Source organism: Pseudoliparis swirei, chromosome 16 (assembly GCF_029220125.1).
Source record: "Pseudoliparis swirei isolate HS2019 ecotype Mariana Trench chromosome 16, NWPU_hadal_v1, whole genome shotgun sequence".
NCBI lineage: Eukaryota > Metazoa > Chordata > Actinopteri > Perciformes > Liparidae > Pseudoliparis > Pseudoliparis swirei.
This window is the reverse complement of record NC_079403.1, coordinates 437,006-457,600: the sequence shown is the minus strand read 5'-3', so window position 1 is coordinate 457,600 and position 20,595 is coordinate 437,006. Positions and strand designations below refer to the sequence as shown.

General features: G+C 49.1%; 1 protein-coding gene across 3 annotated transcripts in view; it reads left to right on the top strand.

Moving 5' to 3' along the window:
- The first annotated feature begins 14,578 nt into the window (after positions 1-14,578).
- LOC130206306 (laminin subunit alpha-1-like) overlaps positions 14,579-20,595 on the top strand; it is a 33,960-nt gene continuing 27,943 nt past the window's right edge. For all 3 annotated transcript variants that reach the window (XM_056434211.1, XM_056434210.1, XM_056434212.1), the window contains exon 1: positions 14,579-14,642. In XM_056434211.1, coding sequence (XP_056290186.1) covers positions 14,628-14,642 — 15 coding nt within the window. In that variant the 5' untranslated portion in view covers positions 14,579-14,627. The remainder of the gene's footprint in view (positions 14,643-20,595) is intronic.

Here is a 20,595-nt window from a genome sequence, read left to right as displayed (position 1 = left end):
TCTGACTCTCTGTCCCCACTGTAACATGATCTGTCTATCTCCCATGCCAACATGATCTCTCAGCTCTACTCTGTCCCATGTAACATGTAGTCAGCTCTACTCTCCCATGTAACATGCTGATCTCTGTTTCTCTGTCCCAACATAACATGTAATTCTCTGGCTACTCTGTCCCCCCATGATCTCTCCTGACTCTACTCTGTCCCCATGCCAGCATGTAGTCTCTCAGCTCTCTGTCCCATGTAACATGTGATCTCCAACTCTACTCTGTCCCCATGCCAACATGCAGTCTCTCTGACTCTACTCATCCCATGCTGTATGGTCTCTGACTCTCTGTGCAGTCTCTGACTCTGCCTCTGTCCCCATGCTTGACATATGATCTCTGTCTCTGTACATGTAACATGGTCTCCAATCTCTGTCCCCATGCAACATGTGATCTCAGCTCTACTCTCCCCATGCTGTGATCAAACCTACTCTGTCCCATGTAACTGTCTGCGACCATAAGCCACGCCAACATGGCGATTCTTCTCGGCTCCGCCATGTTCGCGAAAACGTAGTCTATACAGCTCTACTCTGCCATAACATGGTCTCTCTGACTCTCTGTCCCCATGTAACATGCTGACTCTACTGGTCCCAACATGTGGTCTCTCCAGCTCTCTCTGTCCCACAGCGCAACATGTTGTGATCTACAAGCTACTCTGTCCCCGCAACATGCTGTTCACAGCTCTCTGTCCCCGCGCAACATGCTGATCTCTACTCTATTCCCAGGTAACATGATCTCAGCTCTACTCAGTCCCCGCTAACATGCGATCTCTGACTCTACCTCTGTCCCCATATAACATGATCTTCTGTCTCTGTCCCCATGTAACATATGATCTCTGACTCTCCTTTGCTAACCAACATGCAGTCCTCAAACTCTCCTCCCCATGGAGACACATGGCAGTCTGGCTCTACTCCTTGTAACATGCTGAGTCTCTCTCTGACTCCCTCACAGCCTGCGCAACATGTGATCTCTGACTCTGCCATGTAACATGTGATCTCCATTTCTCTGTCCCCATAAGACGCAGATCTGGCTCTCTCTGTCCCCATGGGACTTGTGTGATCTGACTCTACTCTGTCCCCATAGGACATGTGATCTGACTCTACTCTGTCCCCATGGAACATATGATCTGGCTCTCTGTCCCCATGGAACATGGTCAACTCTACTCTGTCCCCATGAACATAGCAATCAACTCTCTGTACATGAACATGTCTGACTCTACTCTCCCCATGGAACATAGCAGTCTGACTCTACTCTGTCCCCATGGGAACATGTGATGACTCTGCTGCTTCCCCATGGAACAGTCTGACTCTCTCTGTCCCCATGAACATAGCAGTCTCGACTCTGTCCCCATAGAACATGTCTGACTCTACTCTGTCCCCATGGAACATGTGATCTGGCTTCTCTCTGTCCCCATGGAGACATGTAGTCAGAAACTCTCTGTCCCCATGGAGCGTGTGATCTGACTCTACTCCTCCCCATGGAACATGCCAGTCTCTGAGTCTACTCTGTCCCATGGAACATGTGATCTGACTCTACTCTGTCCCTATGGAACAGTCGACTCTCTCTATCCCATGGAACATGTGATCTGACTCTACTCCTCACATGGGACATGTGATCTGACTCTACTCATCCCCCATGGGCATGTGATCCTGACTCTGCTCTGTCCCCATGGAACATGTGATCAGCTCTACTCTGTCCCCCATGGAACTTGTGATCTGTCTCTGTCCCACTGGAACATGTAGTCTCTCTAGTCTACTCCTGTCCCCATGGGAGCATGTGATCTGACTCTACTCTGTCCCCACCTGGAACATGGCAGTCTGACTCTACTCTATCCCATGGAACATGTGATCAGCTACTCTGTCCCCGCCAGACATGTAGTCAACTCTCTGTCCCCATAGAACATGTAATCTGACTTCTCTGTCCCCATAGAACATGTAATCACCAGCCTCTCTCTGTCCCCATAGAACATGTGATCGGCTACTCTGTCCCATAGAACATGTGATCAAACTCTCTGTCCCCATGGAACATGTGATCTGACTCTCTCCCCATGGAACATGGTCAGCTCTCTACCCCCATGGAACATGTAGTCTGACTCTCTGTCCCCATGGAACATGTGATCTGACTCTCTGTCCCCCATGTAACATGCAATCTCTCTGGCTCTACTCTGTCCCATATAACTGTGATCTCTCTGGCTCTCTCTGTCCCCATGTAACATGTGATCTCTGACTCTACTCTGTCCCCATGGAACATATGATCTCTCTGACTCTACTCTGTCCCATGGAACATGTTGATCTGACTCTACTCTGTCCCATGGGCGTAGTCTGACTCTCTACCTCCCCATGAGGCATAGCATGTGATCTGGCTCTACTCTATCCCATAGAACTTGTGATCTGACTTCTCTGTCCCCATGGAACATGCTGATCTGTCTCTGTCTATGGGAATGTGATCTGACTCTCTGTCCCCATGGAACATGATCTCTAACTCTACTCAGTCCCCATGTAACATGTAGTCTGACTCTACTCTGTCCCCATGTAACGCCAGTCTCTCTATTTCTCTGTCCCATGTAACTGTAGTCTCTCTAACTCTCTCTGTCCCCATGTAACATGTGATCTCTGACTCTCTGTCCCCATGGAACATGTGATCTGGCTCTACTCTGTCCCCATGTAACATGTGATCTCTGACTCTACTCTGTCCATGTAACATGTGATCTCTGACTCTCTGTCACAGTGTAACATGTGATCTCTGACTTTCTCTGTCCCGTGTAACATGTGATCTATGGCTCTCTGTCCCGTGTAACATGTGATCTCTGACTCTACTCTCTGTCCCGTGTAACATGTGATCTCTGGCTCCTCCTCCCCCATGTGTGATCTCTGACTCTACTCTGTCCTCATGTAACATGTGGTCTCTGACTCTACTCTGTCCCCCCATGTAACATGTGATCTCTCTGACTCTACTCTGTCCCATAGGACATGTGATCTCTGTCTCTCCTCCCCATGTAACATGTGACCTCTGGCTCTACTCTGTCTGCAACATGTGATCTCTGACTTCTACTCTGTCCCCATGTAACATGCCAGTCTCTGGCTCCTCTGTCCCCGGAACCTTCTGATCTCTGACTCTACTCTGTCCCATGTAACATGTAGTCTCTGACTACTCTGTCCCATGTAACATGTGATCTCCAGGCTCACTCCCCCCATGTAACATATGATCTCTGACTCTACTCTGTCCCCATGCCAACATGTAGTCTCAAGCTCTCTCTGTCCCATGTAACATGTAGTCTCTCTGACTCTACTCTGTCCCATGTAACATGATCTCTGACTCCTACTCTGTCTATAACATACTAGTCTCTCTGACTCTCTTGTGGTCTCTGTCTCTGTCCCCCATGTAACGTGATCTCAGCTCTCTCTGTCCCCATGCTTGTGATCTCTCTGACTCTCTGTCCCCATGTAACATGTGATCTCTGACTCTACTCTGTCCCTCCTTGTAACATCATAGTCTCAACATGATCTCTGACTCTCTCTCCCGTGTAACATGTGATCTGCTCACTCCCATGGAACATGTGATCTGACTCTCTCTGTCCCCCCCAATGGAGCGTGTGATCTATTCTCTATCCCCATGGAACATGTGATCTCTCTGAAGTCTACTCTGTCCCCATGGGACATGTGATCTCTGACTCTACTCTGTCCCCATGGAACATGTGATCAGCTCTGTCCCCATAGAACGTCTGTCTACTCCCCATGGAACATGAATCCTGACTCTCTCTGTCCCATGGAGACATGTGATCGCTCACCTGTCCCATGGAACATGATCGCTCTACTCTGTCCCCCATGGGGCCATTCGCTCTGCTGTCCCCATGGAACTTGTAGTCTGACTCTCCCCCATGGAACAGTCTGGCTCTCTCTGTCCCCATGGAACATGTAGTCTGACTCTCTGTCCCCATGGAACATGTGATCTGACTCTCTCTTTGTCCCATGGAACATGTGATCTGACTCTCTGTCCCCATGGAACATGTGATCTGACTCTACTCTGTCCCCCGCCAGACATGTAGTCTGTCTACTATGTCTCCATGGAACATGTAATCTGACTCTACTCTGTCCCCAGGACATGATCTGACTCTCTGTCCCCATGGAACATGTGATCTGACTCTCTGTCCCATGGACGTGATCTGACTCTACTCTGTCCCCATGGAACATGTGATCTCTCTGGTCTCTGTCCCCATGGAACATGATCTGACTCTCTGTCCCCATCAGAACGCATGTGATCAGCTTCTCTAACCCCATGAACATGTGATCTCTGTTTCTCTATCCCATGGAACATGATCTGACTCTCTCTCCCCATGGAACATGTGATCAGCTCTCTGTCCCCATGGAACATGTGATCTGACTACTCTGTCCCTTGGAACATGTGATCTGACTCTACTCTGTCCCCATAGAACTTGGCAGTCCTTCTCTGTCCCATGGAACCTGTAGTCTCTCTAGTCTACTCTGTCCCCATGGAACATAGCAATCTGACTCTCTCTCTGTCCCGCTGGAACGTGATCTGACTCTCTGTCCCCATGGGACATGTGATACAGCTCTACTCTATCCCCATGGAACATGTGATCTGACTCCTCCTCCCCATGGAACATGTGATCTGACTCTCTCACCCATGGGTTATGTGATCTGACTCTCTCCTTTATGGAACATGTGATCTGACTCTCTCTGTCCCCATGGAACTTGTGATCTGTACTCTGTCCCCATGGACATGTGATCTGACTCTACTCTGTCCCCATGGGACGCTGTGATCTGACTCTCTCTGTCCCATGGAACATGTGATCAGCTACTCTGTCCCCATAGACATGTGATCTCTGACTCTACTCTGTCCCCATGTGACAGCCAGTCTCTGGCTCTACTCTGTCCCATGTAACATGTAGTCTCTCTAACTCTACTCATCCCCATGTAACGCCATGATCTCTCTAACTCTACTCTGTCCCCATGTAACATGTGATCTCTCTAACTCTCTCTGTCCCCATGTAACATACTTGATCTCTAGCTCTACTCTGTCCCCATGGAACATGTGATCTCTGACTCTACTCATCCCCATGGAACATGTGATCTCTGACTCTCTGTCCCATGTAACGTAGTCTCGGCTCTACTCTGTCCCATGTGTGTGATCTCTGACCCTACTCTGTCCCCATGTAACATGTGATCTCTGACTGGCTCTGTCCCCCATGTAACATGTGATCTCTCTGACTCTACTCTGTCCCCATGTAACATGTGATCTCTCTGACTCTCTGTCCCATGGCATGTAGTCTCTCTGACTCTCTGTCCCATGCCTTGCTGATCTCTCTGGCTCTCTCTGTCCCCATGTACATCCCCAGTCTCAGCTCTCTGTCCCATGCTGCTGATCTCTGACTCTACTCTGTCCCCTTAGTAACATGTGATCTCTCTGGCCTACTCTGTCCCCATGTAACATGTGAGTCTCTCTGACTCTACTCTGTCCCACATGTAACATAGCAGTGATCTCTTCGACTCTCTGTCCTCCATGCTAACATGCTTGATCTCTCTGACTCTACTCTGTCCCCATGTAACATCAGTGATCTCTGACTCTACTCTGTCCCCATGTAACTGTGTGATCTCTCTGACTCTACTCTGTCCCCCATGCCAACATATGATCTCCTGACTCTACTCTGTCCCCATGTAACATGTGATCTCTCTGACTCTCTCCCTCTGTCACCCCATGTAACATGTGATCTCTGACTCTACTCTGTCCCCATGTAATCTCTGACTCTCTCTGTCCCATGCTTATGTGATCTGTCTCTGTCCCCATATGTATGTGATCTCTGACTCTCTCTGTCCCCATGTAACATGTGATCTCTCTGACTCTCTCTGTCCCCCATGTAACATACTTGATCTCTGACTCTCTGTCCCCCATGTAACATGTGTGATCTCTCTGACTCTACTCTGTCCCCATGTAACATGTGATCTCTGACTCTCTCTGTCCCACCCCATCACTAACATGTGATCTCTCTGACTACTCTGTCCCCATGTAACATCAGTAGTCTCCTGACTCACTCTGTAATACCATGTAACATGCTGCCCAGTCTCTGACTCTACTCTGTGTCCCATGTAACATGTGATCTCTCTGACGCTACTCTGTCCCCATGTAACATGTGATCCCTCTCCCCAATACCCTCTGTCCCCATGTAACATGTGATCTCTCTAGCTCTACTCTGTCCCCATGTAACATGTGAGTCTCTCTGACTTCTACTCTGTCCCCATGCGGCATGTGATCTCTGGCTCTACTCTGTCCCCATGTAACATGTGATCAGTCTCTATGACTCTACTCTGTCCTCATGTAACATGTGATCTCTTAAAAACTCTGCTCTGTCCCCATGTAACATGTGATCTCTCTGACTCTCTGTCCCCATGTAACATGTGATCTCTCTGACTCTCTGTCCCCATATAACATGTGATCTCTCTGACTCTACTCTGTCCCCATGTAACATGTGATCTCTCTCTCTCTCATCCCCATGCCATAACATGTGATCTCTCTGACTCTACTCTGTCCCATGTAACCCCTGTGATCTCTCTGACTCTACTCTGTCCCCCATGTAACATGTGATCTCTGGCTCTACTCTGTCCCCCATGTAACATGTCATCTCTCTGACTCTACTCTGTCCCCATGTAACATGTGATCTCTCTGACTCTACTCTGTCCCCATGTAACGTGATCTCTGACTCTACTCTGTCCCCATGTAACATGTGATCTCTGACTCTCTCTGTCCCCATGTAACATAGCCAGTCTCTCGACTCTACTCTGCTCCCCATGTAACATGTGATCTCTCTGACTCTACTCTGTCCCCCATGTAGTCTCTCTGACTCTCTGTCCCCATGGGTGTGTGATCTGACTACTCTTACATGTAACATGTGATCTCTCTGGACTCTACTCTGTCCCCCATGTAACATGTGATCTCTGACTCTTCTCTGTCCCCATGCCAACATGTGATCTCTGACTCTACTCTGTCCCCATGCCAACATGATCTGACTCTCTCATCCCTGGAACATGTGATCTGACTCTCTGTCCCCATGGGTGTAGTCGCTCTCTGTCCCCATGGAACACTGTGATCTGTCTCTGTCCCCATGTAACATGTGATCTCTCTGACTCTACTCCCCCATGTAACATTGTGATCTGAGCTCTACTCTGTCCCCCATAGACATGATCTGACTCTACTCTGTCCCCATGGAACATGTCTGACTCTACTCTGTCCCCATGGAACATGTGATCTCTCTGACTCTCTGTCCCCATGTAACATGTGATCTCTGACTCTATGTCCCCCATGTAACATGTGATCTCTGACTCTACTCTGTCCCCATGTAACATGTGATCTCTCCCAAGCTGCACTCTGTCCCCATAACAACATGTGATCTCTGACTCTACTCTGTGCCCCATGTAACATGTGATCTCTGACTCTACTCTGTCCCATGGAACATGTGATCTCTGACTCTACTCTGTCCCCATGTAACATGTTATCTCTCAGCTCTACTCTGTCCCCATGTAACATGTGATCTCTGACTCTACTCTGTCCCCATGTAACATGTGATCTCTCTGACTCTACTCTGTCCCCATGTAACATGTGATCTCTCTCTGACTCTACTCTGTCCCCATGGAACATGTGATCTGACTCTACTCTGTCCCCATGTAACATGTGATCTCTGACTCTACTCTGTCCTCATGTAACATGTGATCTGACTACTCTGTCCCCATGGAACATGTGATCTCTCTGACTCTACTCTGTCCCCATGGAACATGTGATCTGACTCTACTCTGTCCCCATGGAACATGTGATCTGACTCTACTCTGTCCCCATGGAACATGTGATCTCTGACTCTACTCTGTCCCCATGGAACATGTGATCTCTGACTCTACTCTGTCCCCATGGAACATGTGATCTCTGACTCTACTCTGTCCCCATGGAACATGTGATCTCTGACTCTACTCTGTCCCCATGGAACATGTGATCTGACTCTACTCTGTCCCCATGGAACATGTGATCTGACTCTACTCTGTCCCCATGGAACATGTGATCTGACTCTACTCTGTCCCCATGGAACTTGTGATCTGACTACTCTGTCCCCATGGAACATGTGATCTCTCTGACTCTACTCTGTCCCCATGTAACATGTGATCTCTGACTCTACTCTGTCCCCATGTAACATGTGATCTCTCTGACTCTACTCTGTCCCCATGTAACATGTGATCTCTCTGACTCTACTCTGTCCCCATGTAACATGTGATCTCTCTGACTCTACTCTGTCCCCATGTAACATGTGATCTCTCTGACTCTACTCTGTCCCCATGTAACATGTGATCTCTCTGACTCTACTCTGTCCCCATGTAACATGTGATCTCTGACTCTACTCTGTCCCCATGTAACATGTGATCTCTGACTCTACTCTGTCCCCATGTAACATGTGATCTCTGACTCTACTCTGTCCCATGTAACATGTGATCTCTGACTACTCTGTCCCCATGTAACATGTGATCTCTGGCTCTACTCTGTCCCATGTAACATGTGATCTCTTGACTCTACTCTGTCCCCTGTAACATGTGATCTCTGACTCTACTCTGTCCCTGTAACATGTGATCTCTGACTCTACTCTGTCCCCATGTAACATGTGATCTCTGACTCTACTCTGTCCCCATGTAACATGTGATCTCTGACTCTACTCTGTCCCCATGGAACATGTGATCTCTCTCTACTCTGTCCCCATGTAACATGTGATCTCTCTGACTCTACTCTGTCCCATGTAACATGTGATCTCTGACTCTACTCTGTCCCCATGTAACATGTGATCTCTGACTCTACTCTGTCCCCATGTAACATGTGATCTCTCTGACTCTCCTCTGTCCCCATGTAACATGTGATCTCTGACTCTACTCTGTCCCCATGTAACATGTGATCTCTGACTCTACTCTGTCCCCATGTAACATGTGATCTCTGACTCTACTCTGTCCCCATGTAACATGTGATCTCTGACTCTACTCTGTCCCCATGTAACATGTGATCTCTGACTCTACTCTGTCCTCATGTAACATGTGATCTCTGACTCTACTCTGTCCCCATGTAACATGTGATCTCTGACTCTACTCTGTCCCCATGTAACATGTGATCTCTGACTCTACTCTGTCCCATGTAACATGTGATCTCTCTGACTCTACTCTGTCCCCATGTAACACGTGATCTCTGACTCTACTCTGTCCCCATGTAACATGTGATCTCTCTGACTCTACTCTGTCCCCATGTAACATGTGATCTCTGACTCTACTCTGTCCCCCATGTAACATGTGATCTCTGACTCTACTCTGTCCCCATGTAACATGTGATCTCTGACTCTACTCTGTCCCCATGTAACATGTGATCTCTGACTCTACTCTGTCCCCATGTAACATGTGATCTCTGACTCTACTCTGTCCCCATGTAACATGTGATCTCTGACTCTACTCTGTCCCCATGTAACATGTGATCTCTGACTCTCCTCTGTCCCCATGTAACATGTGATCTCTGACTCTACTCTGTCCCCATGTAACATGTGATCTCTGACTCTACTCTGTCCCCATGTAACATGTGATCTCTGACTCTACTCTGTCCCCATGTAACATGTGATCTCTGACTGTACTCTGTCCCCATGTAACATGTGATCTCTGACTCTACTCTGTCCCCATGTAACATGTGATCTCTGACTCTACTCTGTCCCCATGTAACATGTGATCTCTGACTCTACTCTGTCCCCATGTAACATGTGATCTCTGACTCTACTCTGTCCCATGTAACATGTGATCTCTGACTCTACCTGTCCCCATCTAACATGTGATCTCTGACTCTACTCTGTCCCCATGTAACATGTGATCTCTGACTCTCTGTCCCCCATGTAACATGTGATCTCTGACTCTACTCTGTCCCCATGTAACATGTGATCTCTGACTCTACTCTGTCCCCATGTAACATGTGATCTCTCTGACTCTACTCTGTCCCCATGTAACATGTGATCTCTGACTCTACTCTGTCCCCATGTAACATGTGATCTCTGACTCTACTCTGTCCCCATGTAACATGTGATCTCTCTGACTCTACTCTGTCCCCATGTAACATGTGATCTCTCTGACTCTACTCTGTCCCCATGTAACATGTGATCTCTCTGACTCTACCTGTCCCCATGTAACATGTGATCTCTCTGACTCTACTCTGTCCCCATGTAACATGTGATCTCTGACTCTACTCTGTCCCCTGGCTGTAACATGTGATCTCTGACTCTACTCTGTCCCCATGTAACATGTGATCTCTGACTCTACTCTGTCCTCATGTAACATGTGATCTCTCTGACTCTACTCTGTCCCCATGGAACATGTGATCTCTGACTCTACTCTGTCCTCATGGAACATGTGATCTCTGACTCTACTCTGTCCCCATGTAACATGTGATCTCTGACTCTACTCTGTCCCCATGTAACATGTGATCTCTGACTCTACTCTGTCCCCATGTAACATGTGATCTCTGACTCTACTCTGTCCCCATGTAACATGTGATCTCTGACTCTACTCTGTCCCCATGTAACATGTGATCTCTGACTCTACTCTGTCCCCATGTAACATGTGATCTCTGACTCTACTCTGTCCCCATGTAACATGTGATCTCTGACTCTACTCTGTCCCCATGTAACATGTGATCTCTGACTCTACTCTGTCCCCATGTAACATGTGATCTCTGACTCTACTCTGTCCCCATGTAACATGTGATCTCTCTGTCCCCATGTAACATGTGATCTCTGACTCTACTCTGTCCCCCATGTAACATGTGATCTCTCTGACTACTCTGTCCCCATGTAACATGTGATCTCTGACTCTACTCTGTCCCCATGTAACATGTGATCTCTGACTCTACTCTGTCCCCATGTAACATGTGATCTCTCTGACTCTACTCTGTCCCCATGTAACATGTGATCTCTGACTCTACTCTGTCCCCATGTAACATGTGATCTCTGACTCTACTCTGTCCCCATGTAACATGTGATCTCTGACTCTACTCTGTCCCCATGTAACATGTGATCTCTGACTCTACTCTGTCCCCATGTAACATGTGATCTCTGACTCTACTCTGTCCCCATGTAACATGTGATCTCTCTCACTCTGTCCCCATGTAACATGTGATCTCTGACTCTACTCTGTCCCCATGTAACATGTGATCTCTGACTCTACTCTGTCCCCATGTAACATGTGATCTCTGACTCTACTCTGTCCCCATGTAACATGTGATCTCTGACTCTACTCTGTCCCCATGTAACATGTGATCTCTGACTCTACTCTGTCCCCATGTAACATGTGATCTCTGACTCTACTCTGTCCCCATGTAACATGTGATCTCTGACTCTACTCTGTCCTCATGTAACATGTGATCTCTGACTCTACTCTGTCCCCATGTAACATGTGATCTCTGACTCTACTCTGTCCCCATGTAACATGTGATCTCTCTGACTCTACTCTGTCCCCATGTAACATGTGATCTCTGACTCTACTCTGTCCCCATGTAACATGTGATCTCTGACTCTACTCTGTCCCCATGGAACATGTGATCTCTGACTCTACTCTGTCCCCATGTAACATGTGATCTCTGACTCTACTCTGTCCCCATGTAACATGTGATCTCTGACTCTACTCTGTCCCCATGTAACATGTGATCTGACTCTACTCTGTCCCCATGTAACATGTGATCTCTGACTCTACTCTGTCCCCATGTAACATGTGATCTCTGACTCTACTCTGTCCCCATGTAACATGTGATCTGACTCTACTCTGTCCCCATGGAACATGTGATCTCTCTGACTCTACTCTGTCCCCATGTAACATGTGATCTCTGACTCTACTCTGTCCCCATGTAACATGTGATCTCTGACTCTACTCTGTCCCCCATGTAACATGTGATCTCTGACTCTACTCTGTCCCCATGTAACATGTGATCTCTGACTCTACTCTGTCCTCATGTAACATGTGATCTCTCTGACTCTACTCTGTCCCCATGTAACATGTGATCTCTGACTCTACTCTGTCCCCATGTAACATGTGATCTCTGACTCTACTCTGTCCCCATGTAACATGTGATCTCTGACTCTACTCTGTCCCCATGTAACATGTGATCTCTGACTCTACTCTGTCCCCATGTAACATGTGATCTCTGACTCTACTCTGTCCCCATGTAACATGTGATCTCTCTGACTCTACTCTGTCCCCATGTAACATGTGATCTCTGACTCTACTCTGTCCCCATGTAACATGTGATCTCTGACTCTACTCTGTCCCCATGTAACATGTGATCTCTGACTCTACTCTGTCCCCATGTAACATGTGATCTCTGACTCTACTCTGTCCCCATGTAACATGTGATCTCTCTGACTCTACTCTGTCCCCATGTAACATGTGATCTCTGACTCTACTCTGTCCTCATGTAACATGTGATCTGACTCTACTCTGTCCCCATGTAACATGTGATCTCTGACTCTACTCTGTCCCCCCATGTAACATGTGATCTCTGACTCTACTCTGTCCTCATGTAACATGTGATCTCTGACTCTACTCTGTCCCCCATGTAACATGTGATCTCTGACTCTACTCTGTCCCCATGTAACATGTGATCTCTGACTCTGAATCTCTTCCATGTGAGGTGAACCTCTTCTATTGTGTGACCCTCTGAAGCCCCGCCCCCCATGTGTCTGAAGCCCCGCCCCCCATGTTCCTTCAAGCTGCTCTGAGCCTCTAAAGTCACAGTGTGTTGATAGTTGTTGTTGGACCATGTTGAGCACGCTGTGTTTTTTAAATAAAGCTTTGTGTTCTACTATATTCTACTCAAAACCTCTTTTCTTCTCATTGTTGAGTGATATTTAAACCGCGTCGCCCAACTGCGCCCCAAAAAAATGTCACCAGCCGCCACTGGTCATAACCTTTATTTAAAAGAATGAGTGAGGGGGAGGAGCCACCGGCGGAGCTCGGCAGCTCCATTCAGTGACGCATGCGCAGTTGACCACAGAATACGTCATTTGCGTGAGGCTGTGAACAGCGAACGTCAGCGCGGGAAGAAGTTATTACGGTAAGTTCCGGCTTCACAGTCACACCTACCGCGCATCATCTGATGAACCCCGTCGTCTCTTTATCCTTCACCTGTTAGTTATTTGTTAGAGGTACACTTTATGACTTAGAGAAAGCTAACGCTAGCTAGCGTTTAAGCTAAGCTAGCCTATAAAGTCCACCATGAAACCCTCAGAAGAGCTTCAGTGTGAATATGACCACGACCTGCCGGTGAGGGCGCTGTGAGGAGTGTGTGTTTCAGGCCCGCTTTATTCCATAAGCATGTCTTTAGCGTGTCTTTAGCATGTCTTTAGTGTGTCTTTAGCATGTCTTTAGCGTGTCTTTAGCATGTCTTTAGCGTGTCTTTAGCGTGTCTTTAGCGTGTCTTTAGCGTGTCTTTAGCGTGTCTTTAGCGTGTCTTTAGCGTGTCTTCAGCGTGTCTTTCGCGTGTCTTTAGCGTATCTTTCGCGTGTCTTTAGTGCGTCTTGAGCGTGTTTAGTGCGTCTTTAGCGTGTCTTTAGTGCGTCTTTAGCGCGTCTTGAGCGCGTCTTTAGCGTGTCTTCAGCGTGTCTTCAGCGTGTCTTTAGCGTGTCTTTAGCGCGTCTTTAGCGTGTCTTTAGTGCGTCGCGCCGTATCTCATGGTCTCAGTGCCCTTGAGTGTCTCAGCTTGTCTCTCAGGCCTTAGTGCTGCCTTGCCAGTCTTAGCGGCCTTGAGCGTGTCTTTAGCGTGTCTTTCGCGTGCCTTTAGTGTCTTCAGCGGTCTTAGCGTCTTTAAGCAGCGTCTTTAGCGTGTCTTCAGCGTGTCTTTCGCGTGTCTTTAGTGCGTCTTGAGCGCGTCTTTAGCGTGTCTTTAGCGTGTCTTCAGCGTGTCTTTAGCGTGTCTTTAGCGCGTCTTCAGCGTGTCTTTAGCGCGTCTTGAGCGCGTCTTTAGCGTGTCTTCAGCGTGTCTTTAGCGTCTTCAGCGTGTCTTTAGCGTGTCTTTAGCGCGTCTTTAGCGTCTTTAGCGTGTCTTCAGCGTGTCTTTAGCGTGTCTTCAGCGCGTCTTTAGCGTGTCTTTAGCGCGTCTTTAGTGCGTCTTTAGCGCGTCTTTAGCATGTCTTTGTATTGGTGTGTAACTGGTATCATGGCTGCTCCAACAGTGAGGAGCTAGCTCAGGTGCAGTGACTCGGCGTCAGGTCTAACCGTCATGGGCCGTGGCTCCTGCCGGACACTGAGCCCTTGGATGTCCTTCAGGCTCCGGGCTCCACCCTGACCACCAGCAGCACCAGAGCCCTGAGTCCCCACATGGCGCTCTGCAGACGGGCAGAACATGCAGAGTAAACGATGGACACTACTCGCCCTCAACGGGCGCCATCTTGGCTACGTAGCGCAAGAGGAGGAGCCCTTTCGCCAGCTTCTCATTTCATTTCTAAAACAATGGCGGACGAGATGCTCCGGTAGCACAAGCGGTCGACCACGGAGCGGAGCAGCGATTGTGGAGGTATCGCAGTTTCCACATGGGGTGGAGAAAGGTAAACAAGGGACACAGAGGGCAAGAAGTGCTTCATTTGGTCAGTTTAAGTTTCGCGGGTATCGCAAGCAGATTTGCGTCCGTCACTCCGCCAAGTGGTGAACGTGAGTTCCATGTGAGACTCATCAGACGCACCACAGATGTCAGGGCTCTGCAGTGTCCTTCGTAAAGTGTCCGGTCGTAGACACGGCCTGTGTGACTGTAAGGTCACTGCGTTGGCTCCAGTGTCTTTATATACGTGATACGCCCTCTAGCAGCCCCTAGTGGCGGTTGTGAATAGCTGCACAAAGTAAACCGTATGCGCACGCAGTAACCGGAAGTGACGTCCAGGAAGTCCCGTTTGCCCAGGAGCTCGCGGAGCGGCGGGCTGCAGGAGCAGCAGGGGGAGCCTCCACGTTATCCTGAGCCACCTGTTTAAAGACATGGGTCAGCTGTGGAGGGCCCTGCTGTGACCTCACCTTCTCCTCAGGTAGTTGGAGAGCACAGGGCAGCCACCAGGTACAACGTCATATGGTTCATTGTTGTGAGTCAACTTTAACTCAAAGGGATTGTGATGACTATCTGAGGTTCATTCAGGAGACTGCAGTCGTGATGCATAATGTGCACAAAGTAACTTCAGAACAACAACGGGTGCCTTCTTAGGAACGGGAATGAGCCCAAAGTATAATTGTTGGTATAATATAGAAACTTGAAAATAATGAAACATGAAAATAATGGAATATGAAACATGAAAATAATCCATAATAATAAATATAGAAACATGAAAATAATGAAACGTGAAGATTTAAAAAATGAAAATAATGAAACTCGAAAATATGAAGAAAAAAAGATGAAACATGAACATAATGAAACATGAAAATGTAAAACATTTAAATAATAAAACATGATAATATAGAAACATGAAATAAATGAAACATGACATTTTTTAATGTTAATATGAAACTTAAAGCAACACTATGTAACTTTACACTTTTGGCGCCCCCTTCAGGTTTTTAGTTATTTAACGTTTACTTCAGTGTCGTAAATACCCAGTGACGATAGATGCATCCTCGCATACACTTGTATTGAGTTGGGATCATGTGTTGTCCTGTATTATAATATTATTGTTATTATTTGTTCGTGTCACGGGTTATAAAAGGTGACGAGGGGGAGGTGACGCGAGGTTTTTTTTGTTTGGAGCGCGCTGACCGACGGCGGACTCAGAACGGCAGCAACCCGGCGACTGTTTCTATTGTGGATTCATACCAACGGGCGGGATCACTAATAGAAGACTGCGCAGGAACACTGTGAACGGGCCCAGCACCTACCGGACCAGGGTGAAGGAGCGCGGGGATTGAACGCGGCGCCTCGTCTCTGCCTGGTCGATCAGCTGTTTGCCGGCTTTGAGGGCGGGGGGGGTGTGCGCGTGCAGTCATTTACTTTTGTTTTGGGGGACTGTAAATGTGGAGTACGTGTGATCGAATACAATATTGTTGACAACACCAAAAAGCTCCCATTATACTGGAGCTGTGAGCGTGGAGTGGCACTTTATGACATTGCGTAATCACTGCCAGAAAGCAGGTTGAGTACATCCGCCGGATATACCGGGCGGCTCCAGGAGTTATTTCCCCACAAACCCCCGATGGCAACAGCAGAGACGCAAATCGTCATATTAAAAGTCATTGTAGCGGCACAATTTTTTTCAAGCTGTTATTTTAAGGTCCAAAAGTTACATAAAAATGCAACATGAAAATATGAAAATCACACAAAAAATAATGAAACATGAAAATATGAAAATGAAAATAATGAAATATTAAAATAAAGATAAAAATAATGAAACATGAACATATAGAAATATGAAAAGAAAAAATTAGGAAATATGAAACATAAAAATATAGAAATATGAAAATTAAAATTAAAATAATGAAACACGAACACAAATTTCAAATGTAAATATGAAACTTAAAAATGCAACATGAAAATATGAAAATCACCCCAAAAAATAAATAAAATATGACAATAATGAAACATGAAAATGAGATATTAAAATAATGAAACATGAACATATAGAAACATGAACTGTTATGTGTTGGTATGGAGATTGAACCCAAACGCAGACGGACACCAGCTTGAATAGAATCAGCGCTCTTTATTCCAAAAACAAGGCAAAACAGAAATAACAAAAAGGCAGGGGTCTCAGACCAAAGTCTCTTGCTCCGAGGTCGGGAGGGAAGCTCGACCGAACACTCAACAAAAAAGGAAAAGATAGTCAAAGTGGGCTCCTCACTCAGGTGACGACCGTGTCTCTACACTGAGCGAAAAACCAAAACAAAGTACCGGTTTACAGAGTAACGACGAGAAGATGAACTCACAGGGCGAGTGGACGTACGGACTGGCTTCAGGTTGGTAAACCAACGACCTGACAGTGAGCAAGAGCAGGCCGGGGTATTTAAGCCAGCTGGAGATGATCAGGTGAGATGAGCCCCAGCTGGCTCTTCTGGAGGGAGGCGTGACAGTGGGCGGAGTTCGGAGGAGGGAAACTGCAGGATGAGACCGAGATCCTAACAGTACCCCCCCCTCAATGGGAGCCTCTTGGCGAACCGCCCGGTCTGCCGGGGTTCTGGTGATGATAATCACGGATCAATGCCGGATCCAGGATCCGAGACCGAGGCACCCAGCAGCGCTCCTCGGGACCATAACCCTCCCAATCGACAAGGTATTGAAACCCTCTGCCACGTCGACGAACCTCCAGGAGGCGGCTCACCGTATAGGCCGGGCCTCCTCCAATGAGTCGGGGGGGTGGAGGGGGTTCGGACGGAGGGTTCAGAGGGCTGGAAACAACGGGTTTGAGGAGGGAGACATGAAACACCGGGTGGATTCTCATGCAGTGGGGTAACTGAAGCTTGACTGCGACAGGGTTGATTATAGATGTGATGGGAAAGGGGCCGATGTACCGGGGGGCGAGCTTCTTGGACTCGGTATGAAGAGGGATGTCTCTTGTGGAGAGCCATACTTCTTGTCCGATGCGGTAGACGGGGCGGGAGCACGGCGCCGATCCGCCATCCTCTTGTTCCGGTCTGTCGTGCGGCAGGGCAGCCGGTCTCTCCATACCCGCCACACCGACGGGCATTGTGTTGGACGGAGGGGACCACCACCTCGCGCTCCTGGCTGGGAAAAAAGAGGTGGTTGGTAGCCTAATGAGGCCTCAAATGGGGACAGTCTGGTGGCCGTAGAGGTGTGAGCATTGTGGGCATATTCCACCCATGATAGGTGCTGGCTCCAGGAGGAGGGGTTGGCAGCAGTCACGCACCTGAGCATGGCCTCTAGTTCCTGGTTCAACCTCTCCGTTTGGCCATGAGTTTGTGGGTGGAACCCGGAGGAGAGGCTGACCGTGGTGTCGAGGGTCCGGAAGAACGCCTTCCAGACCTGGGAGGAGAACTGCGGACCACGGTCTGAGACGATGTCCGCAGGGATGCCATGGAGCCGGAAGACGTGCAGGGTGAGGAGATCCGTGGTCTCTCGGGCAGACGGGAGCTTGGGCAGTGGGATGAAGTGTGCAGCCTTGGAAAACCGGTCCACCACGGTTAAAATCACAGTGTGACCATTAGAGGGGGGAAGGCCAGTGACAAAATCCACTGCAATGTGGGACCACGGCCGTTGGGGAACGGGGAGTGGTCTTAGCAAGCCTGAGGGAGGCCGGTGTGAGGTCTTGCTGCGAGCGCACGTGGTACAGGCCTGACATACGCCGGGTGTCCTTTCGAGGAAGGCCACCAGAAGGCACGGCACAGCCAATTTATTGTACGCCGATACCGGGTGGCCGGAGAGTCGGGAGTCGTGAGCCCATCGCAGAACCCGGAACGGACAGGCGGGGGAACAAACAGGCGGTCTGGAGGTCCCCCTCCGGGACCAGGTTGGGTGAGCTGGGCTTCACGAACTGCCGTCTCGATCTCCCAGGTGACGGCTCCGAGCACGGATGAAGCTGGCAGGATCGTATCCGGAGTGGGGGTTCCATTGGCACGGGTAAACTGACGGGAGAGAGCGTCTGGCTTAGTGTTCTTGTGGCCTGGGCGGTAAGTGATAACAAAATTGAATCTGGCGAAGAATAAGGCCCAGCGAGCCTGGCGAGAGTTGAGGCGTCTGGCTGAGTGGATATATTCCAAGTTCCTATGGTCAGTCCAAATGATGAAGGGGTGTACCGTGCCCTCCAACCAATGCCTCCACTCCTCCAAAGCCAGTTTAATAGCCAGCAACTCCCGGTTGCCAACATCGTAGTTCTTCTGCGCAGAGGAGAGTTTACGCGAGAAGAACGCACAGGGGTGGAGCTTAGAGTCGGACCCGGACCGCTGGGATAGGATGGCTCCGACTCCGGTGTCAGAGGCATCCACCTCGACGACAAACTGACGGGTCTCGTCGGGGTGGACCAGGATAGGGGCTGAGGCAAACCGCTCCTTAAGGGTTTGGAAAGCCCTGTCGGCCTCAGGAGTCCAGGTATACTCCACTTTAGGGGAGGTGAGTTGAGTCAGGGGGTTGGCCACGCGGCTGTAGTCCCGAATGAAGAGCCGGTAGAAGTTGGCGAACCCCAGGAACTGCTGGAGCTGTCGTCGCGACGAGGGTACCGGCCACTCCGTTACTGCTTTTACCTTCTCGGGTCCTTTCTGAGCTGGCCTCCTCGATGATAAAGCCCAGGAACTGCACAGAGGACACGTGAAACTCGCACTTCTCGGCCTTTACAAAGAGTTGGTTCTCCAGCAGGCGTTGTAAAACCTGACGGACATGGCAGCTGTGCTCTTGTGGGTCTGAGGAGAAAATGAGGATGTCATCCAGGTATACGAACACAAAACGGTTTAGGAAGTCACGGAGGACATCATTAACCAAGGCTTGGAACACGGTGGGGGCATTGGTTAACCCAAAAGGCATTACCAGATACTCAAAGTGGCCCAAGGGTGTGTTGAATGCGGTCTTCCATTCGTCCCCCTCGCGTATCCGCACAAGGTGATAGGCATTGCGGAGGTCCAGTTTAGTTAAGATCTTGGCGCTGGCTAGGGATTCAAAGACAGAGGTGATAAGTGGTAAGTGGTAATGGGTACTTGTTCTTAATGGTTATTTGGTTCAAACCTCTGAAGTCGATGCAGGGACGAAGGCTCCGATCCTTCTTGGTGACGAAGAAGAAGCCCGCCCCAGAGGGGAGGAAGAGGGTATAATCCCTGCAGCGAGAGAGTCGGTAATGTATGTCTCCATCGACTCGCGTTCAGGTCTAGAAAGGTTATACAGACGGCTAGTAGGGAGTGGTGCGCCGGGAGCAGGTCAATTGCACAGTCGAGGGACGATGGGAAGGTAGTGAAAGGGCCCGCTTCTTGTTAAAACCTCCTTTAGGTCCAGATACTCAGGGACGGAGGAGAGTAGGCTCGGTGTCCGTGGGTTGAGCTGAGGGGTCCGACGGGAACTGCTGATCTGAGACAGCGGGAGAGACAGGTGGGACTCCAACCAGTAATCTTGCTCTCAACCCAGTTGATTTGGGGTTGTGGTCTCTGAGCCACGGGTGTCCCAAAATCAGAGGCGCTATGCGGCGAGGGAACACGAGAATCGGATGTCCTGGCGGTGATTACCTGACACGAGGAGCGATAAGGGCCGGGTCTGGTGTGTAATCCTGGCCAGCGGGCTGCCATCTAACGATTTACCAGCAGGGCACGGTCCAGGGTCTCCACTGGAATCCCTTCTCTCAACAAGAGTGGAGTCCAGAAGGTTCTGTTCCGCCTCCGAATCGACGAGCACAGACAGGTGCATAGGGCCCGCCGGTAGGCGCAGAGTAGCTGGGAACAGGGACTGAGACTTGGGGTGGGAACTGCTTAGAGTCGCCGCCAATATCCCCAGTCTTATTGGCGAGCCCTCTCTTTTGGGCGGACTGGCACTTGAACGCGGTGTCCCAGTTCACCACAATAAAGACAGACTCCTGCGCTGGATGCGCCGATCTCTCT